The sequence below is a fragment of the Epinephelus fuscoguttatus genome, linkage group LG23 (assembly GCF_011397635.1).
Source record: "Epinephelus fuscoguttatus linkage group LG23, E.fuscoguttatus.final_Chr_v1".
Lineage (NCBI taxonomy): Eukaryota > Metazoa > Chordata > Actinopteri > Perciformes > Serranidae > Epinephelus > Epinephelus fuscoguttatus.
Window position 1 is genome coordinate 20433969 of NC_064774.1, and position 14641 is coordinate 20448609.

Consider the following 14641-nt stretch of genomic DNA (forward strand, 5'->3'; position numbering starts at 1 on the left):
CTCATTTATGCCCATATATCCCGACTATGTTTTGAAGCAGCCGAAGTAAAGGACTGATTGCACAACAGCAAACCTGTCATAATAAATATCTAATGGATGCGTACGAGGTTTTTGTCTTGCTGCATTTCTAGAGAAGCATCTTCAGGGTGTGTCTAGTGCGCTTGTACCTCACTGCCAGGTGTTTTCAAAAGGGCAACGAGGGGAAGCGCCACCACACCCGACTGTGACTCTGGGTGTGATCAGTGGTGCAAAAGCTTTGGAAGTTTCAAACAGAAAAGGTCGGTGAAACAAAAGATGTGTCCCAGCTCCACACCCCAATCTGATAAATATGATGTGCTACTGTAAATAAAGATCTCTATGATATCAAATCAATTTGCAACTTTCAAACACCCCTGCTGGTTAACGTGGAAACAGAGAAACAGCATTTTCAAATGGTACTAGACATTTGGATCACTTTCTGTTTGCCTCAGAGCCTGGAAACTACCACAGTTTCTTTGGTTGTTCCGCAGTCCGCCATTTTCACTACTGGCGATAGTAACTGCAAAGAATGTACAATGATACTCTTTGGCAACTGGAGAAAGCTACAGAGGAGAACAAAAAGTGCTATCCTCTTCCTGTTTTGGTTGTTCAATAGTTGACACACTTTGTTTTTTTTGCTGTAAATCGAGCCTTCATTTTCCAGGGAGATCGTACCCAGGGGCATGAGGAAACCACAAAGTTAAAGCGAGGCCAATAGGAAACAAATTTAAACACAGATAGTGTCAGTATTGTGGCAGACAGCCATTACATTGTGCAATCAACATTGGCTTTATAATGATAAGTTTAAGAAAACAAAAACTTGTCTGTTTCCACTTTAAAGAGCTGTGTGGTCAAATATTTAATTCTTTGTTTTTTGGTTTATGAAAAAATCTCCAATTGTCCACAATTTAATTAAATCTTTTCCCGGCAAACTTCTGTTTGCTTTGTGCATTACATTGTACAATGAGTACACTTCAATTACAAATTCCTGTTTGTTATGATTTGGGTCATTTCTGCTTCTAGATTGCTCAAACTCCAAAAAACTAATATTTTTTAAATTGACACCGTTGTGATTCTAGTCAGATCTTTATCAGGTCAAATTGTTTGAAGATATGTCATGCATATAGGTATGCCTCTGCTATTGTGATAACATTGTGTTAAGGGCAACAGGAACACAATATTCCTTTCCGATGTGAGCGTACTAGATATACAGAACCTGGAAGTAACTGTGTAATATGAAACTGGGACACAGCTAATGCTTCTCAGCTTGGTGTTAAGTTACTCTGAAGCTGACATATGTTGTGGCATATAGATCTTTCTGCTTGACCTTTTTCAAACCAATTCTGTAACCCATAGAGAGAGATAAAAATCAAATCTTTTAATGCAGCAGATAGGGTCATGACGACATAGGACATGCACTTTAATCCATCAGAGGGCAAAACGCACAGATTAACCCACATCCCGTTCCTCTGAGATCATTATAAAATGCATCTTGGTGACAGAGTGGGGTATGAATTTAAAGAGGGCAGAGATCCAGAGCTGAATCTTAGTCTATGCCACCCGGTAGGCGGTCATGCGGTAGTAGTTCTGACTGTGGCTGCGTGCCGCCCACACCAGCAGCGCGGCGGCCATCATGTGAAGTGGCGAAGAAATGAGGGCCAAGTAGAGGGACCAGCCCAGAGAGCCATCCACCTTATCAGGCAGCATTGACACCCTGTGGAGCAGATCCATCCCTGCCAGGTAGCAGCACACTGTGGCCAAGGTGCAGAGGCCTGTAGGGCACAAAATGAGGGGGTGTTTTTACTTTTTTTTTTTTTTTTTTTTTTTTTTTGGCAATAAAACCCAAACAATGAGCTGAAATACACTGAAACAAAGACGTAGGCTGTAAAAAAAAACAAAGAACTTGTGATGCCTTCCACGCATCTGCCCCAGGTGCACAATGAATAGATTCCAGCTAAGGTGTGATCATGACGCTGCCAACTGACTTCAAACTGGCATGACTGGAATGACTAAGAAAGGCCTGTGCCAAAACATTTCAGTTGCAACATTCAGTATGCTCCTTGCAAACAACTTGACTGTTTCGTTATCTTGTAATGGAATTTGACATTAAGTAGCCCAGTGATTCTTCTAGCCACACTCGATGCTTGGCTTGAGCGATGGCAATGTCAGTGAGTTGGTGCACCACTTTGGTCCATACTGAACGATCAGATGAGTTGCCATGAAAGTTTGTACAGACACCCAAGGTCCCTGGAGGATGAATCCTTCAGTCTCTGGTGATCCTATGACTTTTAATCTAACTACATCATCAGGCCAGTATCAAATAGCAACCTCCGGGGTTGAAAAATAAAGCTGCGGAAGTGCTAAAAACTGCAGGTCCTCATATGGCTACATCAGGCTGGCTCCAAAAGCGAGTCAGTGTTAAAATGCCCAACTTCACAGCAGAAATAAACATGTTTACAGCCTGGTACAAAAAGCTATTTTGGTCTCTGTAGCTACCGTCCCCATTCATGACAACTGTACAGGTGTCAATTTGTATACCTCATCCATTTACATTTTTTAAGGGTTAAAAGCTGTCTGCAAGGTATCACCCAAATATGGTCACTTCTGGCTCCAAAATTCTCCCATTTCGACAGCCAAAATGCCAAACTTGAGGCTATGAAATGCGAGTACACAATCTACAGTCTATGGTCAAACTCCAATTTGTCTCATTCCCATCAGCCTTAGTTGTACTTTGTGTTTATTGCTGATGAGTAAATGTTAGTTTTATAATGTTTATACCATACTGAACATTATACCTGCTTAACGTCAGCATGTTAGCATTGTTATTTTGAGCATGGTGGCATGCTGATGTTAGCATTTAGCTCAAAGCACAGCCTCGCAATGAGGCTAGCATGGCTGTAGATTCTGTTTTGTGTAATCTTTGACTTAGAAAAACCTGTAACAATATACTTTGTTTGCTCTTTTAGCCAGTGCCGTACCTAGCACATTTGGCGCCCTCGGCAAGCATCCCCTTTATTTGGGTGTGGTGGCGGTCCGCCTCTAGGTGGCACCCTAAGCAGCTGCCTGTGTCACCTTTAGAAAGATCTGCTGTTGCTTTTATCAGGTGTGTACTGACTAGTGGATTTAGGGAAATTAACGTCTTCCCACAGTTTTTATTTGCTGTATGTTTATGCTTGACCAGATTATTTACAATAAAACTAAATAAACTGGACGTGTTAAATTCTAAACATGCTTTCTGACACTGGGATTCAAACTGAAGCCGCTGTGACTCAGACTTAAAAACCAAAAGCTTGGACAATTCAAGCTCAAACTACATTAACACAATTAAATTTACTTTGTTTTCAGATGTCGGTCCTTGAAAACTGGCCAAGCCTAACAACCTAAATGACTCATATGGTAAAAACTGACAGTTACAAGTAAGCTGTTAGGTGCAGCTGAACAGGTCTTACCAGCCAACAGGTGAAGCAATCCTATGCCAAGGGTGGGGGTGAGGCTTCGGCAGAGGCAGGCACAGAACCCAGTCAGGCCTGCCAGCACAACCAGACCCAGGGACACCAGTGGCAGCAGAAACTGGCACCTCCACAAGTCTATGCACACAGACACAGAGAGGCATGAATCTGTGGGCATCACAGTTACTGAGGTTTTCATTTACTCACCTTCTTATGCATGACAGAAGAAGCTGCTTTGACTGGGGGCAATGTATTATTCAACATCCCATATTGGTCATCATTAATGCACTACGCAGAGAGCAGGCTGAATCTGGTGCACATTTTCTTACAGCTTCATGCAACAATATTTAGATAAGGGTAAACGTCTTGTGACTGAACTTACAGGTGCGCAGCATGTCCTCTCCACTGTTGTGGTTGCCTGGTTCTTTATACTTGGGAGTGAACTGCTGAGGTAGAGTGAAGCTTCGACACTCCAGCATCATCTTGGCATCTGGAAAAAGGTTATTAATGCAAAGAGCCAGTGTCTGAGCATGTCATATACTAATAGTACATACTTTTTCTTTTAATTCTTGTGTGTATTTTCTACCTTCTGTGGACAAACTGTAGCAGATGAATAAAGTCGACTTGCAGAGACCAAGTATGTATGGATATATTTTTCAAAATGCACAAAAAAAGTTGAAAATTTTAATTGATATCTCTAAGGGAACAAAATAAGGAATGGTGATATTTGACTTTCTCTATCTTTCACCCAGCCCTTCTTTGTTGATACTTTTTTATGCTGATTTTTTATGATGAAAGAATATCCATGTTTTTTCCAGCTGATATCAATATTTAGTTTTAACAGCACCATGCATAAAGATAGTAATTTTTTGTTATGTTTGCTGACAGCTAAAATGCTCTATCACTGCAACCAACACAGTTGCCATTATTTCTCCATTAAGTCAAGATGAAATATTTACAATTGTACATAATATGGGCTGATTCATAGAAAAACAGATTTTTTAAGTGTATTTTATGCCGTGAACAGAGTTAGAGATGAGTTATGACTGAGAGAAAATTCTTCGTCAACAATTGTGATCATCGATTGTTCCTTTAAGTCATTTTCAAAAATGCCAAAAACACACCGTTACCAACTTCTCAAATGTGAACACTGGCTATTTTACACTATGATAGTAAACTCAACATTTGGGGGTTTTTGACTGGTGGTCAAACAAACTTGGGCTTCAGAGAATAATGATGGGCAATTTTCTGACATTTAATTTACCGAACAGTAATTCACTATTGCAGAGAGCAATTGTCGGACCTAATAATAATAATCAGAGTAAATGTTGGTTGCAGCCTTAGTACTTTTATGATTGACTTCCTTGCCTACAGTAGTAGGAAAAAAACACAGCACAATGCCCACTATGTAAACTAAAACAATAAAGTCTTTTGGGGCCCCTGGACAGCCTTCCTCACAGCAGACATTTTGACTTGTCATAGGCCTTGTAGGAAAAGCACAGGTGTGACTGATCGGACTAATGATGTTTGAGTTTTCCAGTGACAGTGACAATTAGCCAACAGGCACAATACCAGGACCCTGACACCTGAGCAGCTAAATGGAATTCAGCCATCATTAATCTGATTATCTACACCTGTGCTTTTCCAACTGTGACAAGTCAAAATGGCTTCCATGGAAAGGGACAATCATGAGACAGATCTGACAGAATGCGGGTGGCTTACCACCTCCACTAAACTATTTTTCTTGAGAAAGCACAACACCCCCATCAAAGGTCTAGTGTGTAGGATTTAGTGGCAGTAGGCCAGGGGTGTCCAGACTTTGTGAAATGGGAGCCAAATAAAATGAAGTGAGATGAACAGACTGAAAACTCTATCTTATTAAATGAAACAGATGCTGACAAAGTTTTCCCTTGGGGACATAATTTACAGTTGAATCATTTGCAATGTATTGCAATATATTTATCCCAATACTCAGCATACTGCAACATATTTAAAATCCCAACAATATTGTATTGTGACCGTGATAATATTGTATTGGCGATTCCCACCCTATCTAGAGCCACTGTTTGATTTGTCCCTTCTAGTCTGCTGTAGAACATGGCTGACTCCGTGGAAGAGGACCTGCTCTGGCTCATTTTAAGGTGATGAAAACACCACAGTTCTTATTTTCAGGTGATTATAAACTCATGAAAACACAGTTATGAATGTTACATATCATTTCCTATATCCTACACATCAGACCTTTAAATATCTTTCCAAAACCTTTGCCGGTTATTTATTTTTCAGAAAATCAGCTTAGTTCAGTGACTCTAGTGTTAATGATAATACATGAGAGGCACAAAGTGGTGCTGATGGCATCTACAATGAGAGCGTGACAGCTCTCCGACCTGTTGTTGACTGAACCACACCTGGTGGCATCTACCTGAGACAAGGTGGGGCTCATAGTTACTGCAGCTCTCCAGTGTAACGCGTCTTTGGCATAATGACTAAGTGATTTGTCATTAGGACAGGTTAGGTCAGTTAAACATACCTGGCTCTTTGTACCAGTGAGCATTGGCAGGGACGAGCACACATCGCCACCAGAGGCCCACAGTCCCGTTGAGGCGGAACAGGGTGTCACTGTAGGTCTTCTCATCAAACTCCCCGTCCATGAACTCCTCATACAGGGAGCGCAGCTCGGACACGTTGGCCTCTCCGCGCACCGTGGGGCTGCTATACTGGTACCAGTGCTGCGTCCCGATGGCCACCGACAGATACACGGTGGCCAGTATGCTCAGCACACAGGCGATAACCAGAGCTGTAGCGTAGCGGTTGTCAACCATTGTTCACCGAGCCACACACACGTCAAAAGGGATTAAGTTGACGCAAGTTGTCGAGTCGTCGCGCATCAATTTGGTCAATCTGCAAAGCCTGCTGACACACACTCGTAACCAAGTCACTCTGGCATCGCCAGGTCTGCAAAAAACACGGCGCAATAGCCAACGACAGCCTTTGATTTTAATGATTGGTACTCATCCCCAGTGCTGTCCTAACAGTCAGCGTCAGCAGCCCTGCAGGCCGGCTCGGATGCGCCATCTGTTCCCTTGTCCCACTTCCACAGATGGTGGGTGGCCCAGTGCTGCGACAGATAGCCTATCACACAGCGAGTCCGCAATACAATAACAAAGAGTCCCCACCACAGACAGTGACACAGGCCTGTATTATAACATATCCTACGGTATATCCTAGGTAGCACCAGCCTGCAAATGCAAATTGCATGGGTCTGTTTTGGAGGGCAGGGTGATGCCGGGTACACCCAGGATGATGTGAGTTGTAAACACACTAATCCATGCGTTTTCCTCTTCCGGTTCCGCTGATCAGCAGATACAAAAATAACCTTTTCTCAGTCTGGATGCTCGGGTCGCTTTATTCTATCGACGTTACTGAGAGAGCAGTGAAACATAACATCATCAAAATGAAAATCGTGACACAGTGTTTTTAATTATCAGGGTGACGTTTGCAAGGTTAACTTCAGTTATTGTAAAAAGCTGCTCTGTGATCACCACAGGGCTGCAGCTGATGACTGTTTTCGATCGATTAATCATTTTGCGCATGCAATAATAATAATAATAATAATAATAATAATAATAGTAGTAGTATTCAGTTTAATGACACAAAGCAAATATTCATATTGAGTTTATGGTGATCAAAACTGATGAACTAATCAGTTTTTTGACCAATTGTTTCAGCTGTAGAAGAGCTATTTAAAAGTATTTGTATCGTTTTGAGCTATTTATAGCAATTAAAGGCCATTGGATATTATATAAACCATTATTTCATTTTTCATTCCAGGCTGTAGTCGAAGAACATGTACCCTAGATTGAAGGGGGCTGCGGAAAGGAAGAAGATTTGAAGAGTAGTGTCATATACTTCATCTCACAAATAAAAAGCTGACCTCAGTACACTAAAGGAGCAGGGCAGTAGCCAGGATTATAAAAGTTCAAGGTCCCCCAGTACATCCCATGTACCCTCAAAATTTTGAGACCAAAAGAAAAGTCTCTAAAAATGTATAATTTGTTTTTTTTTTTAATGTATCCAAATGAATGATATCTTATATATTGCAATTCTTGACGAAAATGCTGACTCAAAACTTTCGTTAGATTGCCAGGAATAACATCCTGATGGGGAAATAGTGAATCATATACTTAACTTACTACATCCTTTTGTTGGCCCGAGTCAAGTATATGTTCAGTCTAAAATGTACTGGGATCAGCCATTTGAAATTCCCCCATGTGGGATTTTTAACTGAAAAAAAAAACCCCAACAACAATGTGTTTTCGTTTTTTTAAGTCTGTTTTGTGAGAGGAAGGAACAGGTGTAGATCTAACGTGCCCTCTAACCCAACTGGCCACATAGGTCGTATGTTTCTACCCTCTGAATGCGACACTGTATAAAATAATGGATGTAACTACTGTGACATCATCCATTGGATTGTGGACTCCCATTTTAAAGCCTGGAGTTTGGCATTTTGATCATTCTTATCTTTTTGGAGCCAGAAGTGACCATATTTGGATGAGAGGCTGGCACTGTCGAGGAGCGAGGAGTGGATCTGACTGAGAGCTGAGGACACTGCTGGCAGACAACCTCTCACTCAAAGCATTTCCTCAAAACCATGTGAGATGGTTTGCGACGGGCTTTAAGCCTGTGTTTTCTCTCCTTTGTCACAGGTGTACCCAATCAGCAGCGACATGTATATTACCCAAATTCTGGTAGAAATGTACTCACTGTACACACAAGTTTTGTTTTTCTGTCACACTTGCTCTGGCAGTGGATGTTTTCCATGCCAATAAAGCCCATTTAATATGAATTGAATTAAACCCTTCATATTAAAAAGCAGCGTAGCTGCGCAACACAACAGGGTGTAAGTTTGCTAAGCCCTGGATCAGAGTGCTGTGTTTCTTTGACCCATCCCAGCTCTGTCTACTACGTCGCCTGAGTTCCTCTCTGACTCCAGTAATAATTGCTATGGCCTCTAGAGGTTACCACTTAACAAAACAACCAAAGTATGGGTTATGATTGCTGCTCATAAAGATTACCTGCATAGCCACTTTTAAAAGTGGGACAGTTTCCTTTGTTGAGTGTATGGTTACTTTTTGTTAGGCAGTATAATAACTGTTCAGAAGTAAAGTTTGTAAGGACTGCAGATGTAAACCACTATAAGCCCATAGTCTTTGCTCTCTTACCAAAAGTTTTTGCTTTCTGTTACTGACAATAAAGACAAAAGTGTCCCTTGCAAGGAATTATCTCAACAACTATCTTATGAGCACTTGTGTCACAAATTCACAATTTAATTTTTTTGGTAATTTTGTGAAAGTCATCTGCACCTTTATTTTTTCTTTATTGACCACTCGAATATCCTTTGAACCCATGAAGTGGCTTCCTTGTCAATTAAAAAAAATTTCAAGCTTCTAAGAAGATTTCTGGTAAACATTATTATTACTGTGACTGTCGTAGGTCTTTGCAACATATTTTTTGAAGTTAACTTAACTTTTTGAAACTTTGACAATGACTGATGCTGGTTTTGATGCTGGTGGTTATTCTGTGTTAGAGGTGACTGAAGAACAATGTTTCTCTCAGACTGTGTGGTGGTGTTTGAACAAATATGAATCTCATAGCCAAAGTAAAGTGTGCGCCACTTCCAATTATCGCTTTCTGAACACACCTGATTCGCTGAGAGCAACTGATTCTAAGACACTTTTGTAAAATTTAATCATACAAAATCACACGGCAGGGTTTGATTATCAGTAAACATCACTTCACTATTTAAAGCTCCGGACATTAAACATACAGTGATGCATTTTCTATTTACCCACCAAAACATCACACGAGACAATTTGAAGTTTTCAAAGAATCTGTATTCTGATCATTGTAAAGTTAAACTTAGTTAAGTTAAATGAAGAAATCTCACAGAATACAGCTATACATGATTACATAAATACACCTTGTATAAATCAGAATACTGACAGTGCATTGTTTTGACATATATATGTGTATATATATAAATCATACCTCACCATGGCTCACTATGAGCTGCAGGTGTTCCTTCATTTCATTGGAAACACTTGTTCCTTTTACAATATGCTCTCTGTTATTGCTATGTCATGTTATACCATGCTACAGTATCTAGTTAAACCTTAACATCAATTTTACATGCATTTGTAGACTAGGGAAATATTTGCGCACACTTTTAAGCTCAAAGTAAAACTACGCCATTTTGAATGATCTTATACAAATTACAAAGACCTATCTTTTTTTTTTCTTAAAGAGGAGACATTGCTCAATCTGCATGTATTAAAATAAATCTGCAGCTGTTTTCAGACAATGGTTAGAGTGATTTAAGGTTTTACCTTTCAATGCAGCTGGTTTCACTTGTGTTCTTGGACTTGATTACTTGTTTGGCATGACTAAACAAAACAGAATTAGTAACTGTCACTAAGTAAAATATTGCTGTAGCACTTTATTTTCTGACATCCCAGGGCTTAATGGTATATTTTTTTGTTTATTATTCTAGCGATGACTCAGTGGACCAGGTGCTTAAAGTTGGCTGTGTCATTCTGTCTGGCCGAGGATCCTGGACATTCCCACACAGAAGTGTGTTGAGTTCGACAGACATACCTAATCCACTGTCATGACTTTGTCCGGTCAGTGGAAAGTTCAATTTGATGGTTAAATCATCTGAAGCTGTACAAGACTTAGACAATAATGAATCATGGATTTTTACTGACAACATAGTCCTTTTTCATACCAGTGATGGCAGTAATGTTCTGGTGGCAATTCAGATAGATATCAGCACTGATGTTATTGCTGGCTGGACAGTAGCCATGACAACAGTACCAGGCAGCATGCCGTGACCAGACTGATCTTGTGGCTTACTCCACTTGAAGCTATAAATGAGGAATAAAAGAAACAGGACATTAGTTTAACAGTTGTGTGACTTTTGAAAATAATGATCAAGCAGCACTCAGTATTGCTTACATATGCCATTCACAGTGATGGAGCTGGTTTCAATGTCAAAGGTGGTGACGGCTGAAGCGCTGGTCAACGCACTTACAATCTGAGTGTCATTGGGAGCAGATGTGCTTTCAAAGACAGAGTCAACAGTGTTGATGATGGATCCATTGCTGCAGAAGAAGAAACAAGCAAAAGAAAAAGTGCCAAATATTAGATTCATGCTACTGTTCTTATACTGTAACACAGAAATCTTTAAAGAATTACCTGAATGACACCACATTCAAGGATTTAAAGCCGGTAGGGAATTCCCTTTGGAAAATAGGTGTAAGCTGCAGAAACAGAAAACAAGTTGTATTTAAAATACAATGTTTGCTTTTATTTTTGCCTTGAAACACTGAACTGTGTGCAAGTGTGTTTACATGTGAAACACTGTATGTCCGGAGACGTGAGAAGTTGTAGAGTAAGCAGGAGGTGGAGCTTTATGTGCATTAATATATTCTCCTTGATGCTTTTGTTATCAGTTATTTTGGGAATTTGAAAATGTGATCCTTTAGTATGAAGACAGAGTAAGTGCTCCACTTTTTGAGCACATGCATGAGCTTTTTGAGGAAAATTGAAACTTACCTGGTTTACTATCATTGTAGCTCGATTCATAAAAGCTGCAGAAGATGAATTCAGCAAGTCGTTTGTAAATGTGTCCCGAACAGATCTGAAAGTTAGCCTTGCTACAGTTGTAGGTGCAGCAGTTGTAGGTGCAGCAGTTGTAGGTGCAGCAGTTGTAGGGGCAGCAGTTGTAGGTGCAGCAGTAGTAGCTGCGGCAGTGGTAGGTGCAGCAGTTGTAGTTGGAGTTGCAACTGGGCCTGCTGTAAAAGTCATATAAGAATATGTAAATGAGTGTAGGTTCCCAAACCAAAATCTTTTTTTCTTGCTTGATGTCAAAATGACTTTAGTGTCAGTTTCACAGATATATAACAACAATTATAAAAGGCTCTTAAAGTTCGCTTTGCCAGAAATCTTACTCAGTACAAGGTAGCTCAGACAGTAGCTCATCCTGCATCAATAAAACTGCACAACACTTAAGTTTTCTTTATGAATCTTGCCAAGCAACATAATTTAGTTTGTGACTTCATAAACAAAGCATGAGCAGCACATGTACACTGTTTTTCATAATGATTAGAGTGAAACATTTGTTAACTTACCTACTACGGTGACTGAGCTGGGATTTATGATCACGTTGAAGGAGTTGTTGGGATTGCTCACTGCAGTCCGGAGGGTCATAGAAACCTCATTATTTGATGGGGGATCTGTAGTGTTCTGATTGAAGACAACGTTAAATTCGGCTCGAACTCCTTCTGCTCGTGATGTAGGGCGACTGTTTCATAAAAAAACAGGTGGGACAAGTGTTAAATATTTATTCGAAATCCTCCAAAAAGTAAATCAGTGAACCAATGTCAGAAAATAAAACACAAAATATTTATACCTGAAATTTGTCACAGTGCAGTTATCAAAGTCTGGAAATTTCGGCTCGTATATCTGAATACACTGCAAACAGAGAAAAAACATCAGAAAAGTTTGAGGACATTTAAAGCTGATATTCTAATCATATAAAAACACAGAAATGACAAGTTTCTAAAAATGGATTTTGATCTCAACAGTTTTGTGTTTTAAGCAAACATATCTGTCCAATACATTGGTTACAACAATGACACAGTTAATTACTAATTTATAATCACAATATGAACTCACTGTAGCTTCAACTCGTTTTGCAAGTGCTTTGAATCTAGTGCTGTTGCGGTCATTGAGGTCCTCTGAAAATGTTTCTCCTGACAAGTCTGCTGAGAGTTGATAGACAAGTTCAGCAGCTGCAGTGGTAGGTGCAGTAGTTGTAGGTGCAACAGTTGTAGGTGCAGTAGTTGTAGGTGCAGCAGATGTAGGTGCAGCAGTTGTAGTTGGAGTTGCAACTGGGCCTGCTGTAAAAGTCATGTAAGAATATGTAAATGAGCGTAGGTTCCCAAACCAAAATCTTTTTTTCTTGCTTGATGTCAAACTGACTTCAGTGTCAGTTTCACAGATTTATAACAACAATTATAAAAGGCCCTTAAAGTTTACTTTGCCAGAAGTCTTACTCAGGACAAGGTAGCTCAGACAGTAGCTCATCCTGCATCAATAAAACTGCACAACGCTGAAGTTTTCTTCATGAATTTTGCCAAGCAACATAATTTAGTTTGTGACTTCATAAACAGAGCATGAGCAGCACATGTACACTGTTTTACATACTGATGAGAGTGAAACATTTGTTTACTTACCTACTACGGTGACTGAGCTGGGATTTATGCTCACGTTGAAGGAGTTGGTGGGATCACTCACTGCAGTCTGGAGGGTCATAAAAACCTCATTATTTGATGGGGGATCTGTAGCGTTCTGATTGAAGACAACGTTAAATTCGGCTCGAACTCCTTCTGCTCGTGATGTACCGAGGGCACTGTTTCGTAAAAAACCAGATGGGACAAGTGTTAAATATTTATTCTAAATCCTCTAAAAGGTAAATCACTTAGCCACCGTTGGAAAAAACACACAAATACTTTTACCTGAACTTTGTGACAATGCAGTCAACAAAGTCCGGAAATTTGTTCCTGTATATCTGAAAACACTGCAAAAAGAGAAAAAACATCAGAAAAGCTTGAGGACATTTAAAGCTGATTTTCTAATCATATAAAAACCCCAAAACTTACAAGTTTCTAAAACTGGACGTTGATCTTAACAGTTTTGTGTTTTAAGTTAACCAATCTGTCCAATACATTGGTTACAACAATGACACAGCTAATTACTAATTTACAATCACAATATGAACTCACTGTATCGACAACTTGTTTTGCAAGTGCTTTGAATCTAGCGCTGTTGCTGTCATTGAGGTCCCCTGAAAATGTTTCTCCTAACAACTCTGCTGAGAGTTGATAGACAAGTTCAGTAGCTGCAGTGGAAGGTGCAGTAGTTGTTGAAGCGGCAGTTGTAGGTGCTACTGTTGTAGGTGCGGCAGTTGTGTGTGATGCAGTCGTAGGTGCAGCAGTTGAAGGTACAGCAGTTGTTGGAGCGGCAGTTGTAGGTGCAGCAGTTGTCGGTGCAACAGTTGTAGGTGCAGCAGTTGTAGGTGCAGCTGTTGTGGGTGCAACAGTTGTGGATGCAGCAGTTGTAGGTGCAACTGTTGTGGGTGCAACAGTTGTGGGTGCGGCAGTTGTAGGTGCAGCTGTTGTGGGTGCAACAGTTGTTGGAGCTGCAGTAGTAGGAGCTGCCGTTGTCGGTGCAACAGTTGTAGGTGCGGCAGTTGTAGGTGCAGCTGTTGTGGGTGCAGCAGTTGTAGGTGCAGCTGTTGTAGGTGCAGCAGTTGTTGGAGCGGCAGTTGTAGGAGCTGCAGTTGTAGGTGCAGCAGTTGTAGGTGCAGCAGTTGTTGGAGCGGCAGTTGTAGGTGCAGCTGTTGTAGGTGCAGCTGTTGGAGGTGGGGCAGTTGTTGGAGCGGCACTTGTAGGTGCAGCTGTTGGAGGTGGGGCAGTTGTTGGAGCGGCAGTTGTAGGTGCAGCTGTTGGAGGTGGGGCAGTTGTTGGAGCGGCACTTGTAGGTGCAGCTGTTGGAGGTGGAGCAGTGGTAGGTGCTGCAGTTGTAGTTGCAGCAGTTGTAGTTGCAGCAGTAGTGGCAGGTGCAGCAGTTGTTGTAGCGACAGTTGTAGGTGCAACAATGGTAGTTGCAGCAGTTGTGGGCGCTGCAGTTGTAGTTGCGGCAGTTGTTGCAGCAGTAGTCGCAGGAACAGCAGTGGTAGGTGCAGCAGTTGTAGTTACAGCAGTTGTTGCCACAGTCGTGGCAGGTGCAACAGTTGTTGCAGCGGCAGTTGCAGGTGCTGCAGTTGTAGTTGCAGTAGGTGTAGTTGCAGTAGTTGTTGCAGCAGTAGTGGCAGGTGCAGCAGTGGTAGGTGCAGCAGTTGTAGTTGCAGCAGTTGTTGCAGCAGTAGTTGGAGGTGCAGCAGGTGTAGTTGCAGCAGTTGTTGCAGCAGTAGTGGCAGGTGCAGCAGTTGTTGTAGCTGCAGTTGTAGTTGCAGCAGTCGTTGCAGCAGTAGTTGGAGGTACAGCAGTTGTTGTTGCAGCAGTTGTTGCTGCAGTAGTGGCAGGTGCAGCAGTTGTACTTGCAGCAGTATT

The 14641-nt window shown here is 41.2% G+C and overlaps 2 protein-coding genes and 1 long non-coding RNA gene across 3 annotated transcripts; 1 reads left to right on the forward strand and 2 right to left on the reverse strand.

Moving 5' to 3' along the window:
- Positions 1–1148: 1148 nt before the first annotated feature.
- LOC125884229 (claudin domain-containing protein 1-like) lies at positions 1149–6867 on the reverse strand. Its single transcript, XM_049569085.1, has 4 exons — positions 5998–6867; positions 3850–3957; positions 3468–3605; positions 1149–1790 (listed from the first exon to the last, which is right to left on the reverse strand). The coding sequence occupies exons 1-4, from the start codon at positions 6287–6289 to the stop codon at positions 1570–1572; spliced, it is 759 nt and encodes a 252-aa protein (XP_049425042.1). The 5' UTR covers positions 6290–6867; the 3' UTR covers positions 1149–1569.
- A 2824-nt stretch (positions 6868–9691) lies between these two features.
- LOC125884312 (gamete and mating-type specific protein A-like) lies at positions 9692–12972 on the reverse strand. The gene is made up of 5 exons (XM_049569210.1): positions 12764–12972; positions 11082–11320; positions 10722–10786; positions 10482–10627; positions 9692–10390 (listed from the first exon to the last, which is right to left on the reverse strand). The coding sequence occupies exons 1-5, from the start codon at positions 12840–12842 to the stop codon at positions 10305–10307; spliced, it is 615 nt and encodes a 204-aa protein (XP_049425167.1). The 5' UTR covers positions 12843–12972; the 3' UTR covers positions 9692–10304.
- LOC125884314 (uncharacterized) lies at positions 12210–14520 on the forward strand. The gene is made up of 3 exons (XR_007448686.1): positions 12210–12331; positions 13891–13935; positions 14479–14520. It is a non-coding gene; the product is annotated as an uncharacterized LOC125884314 (long non-coding RNA).
- The last annotated feature ends 121 nt before the right edge of the window (positions 14521–14641 follow it).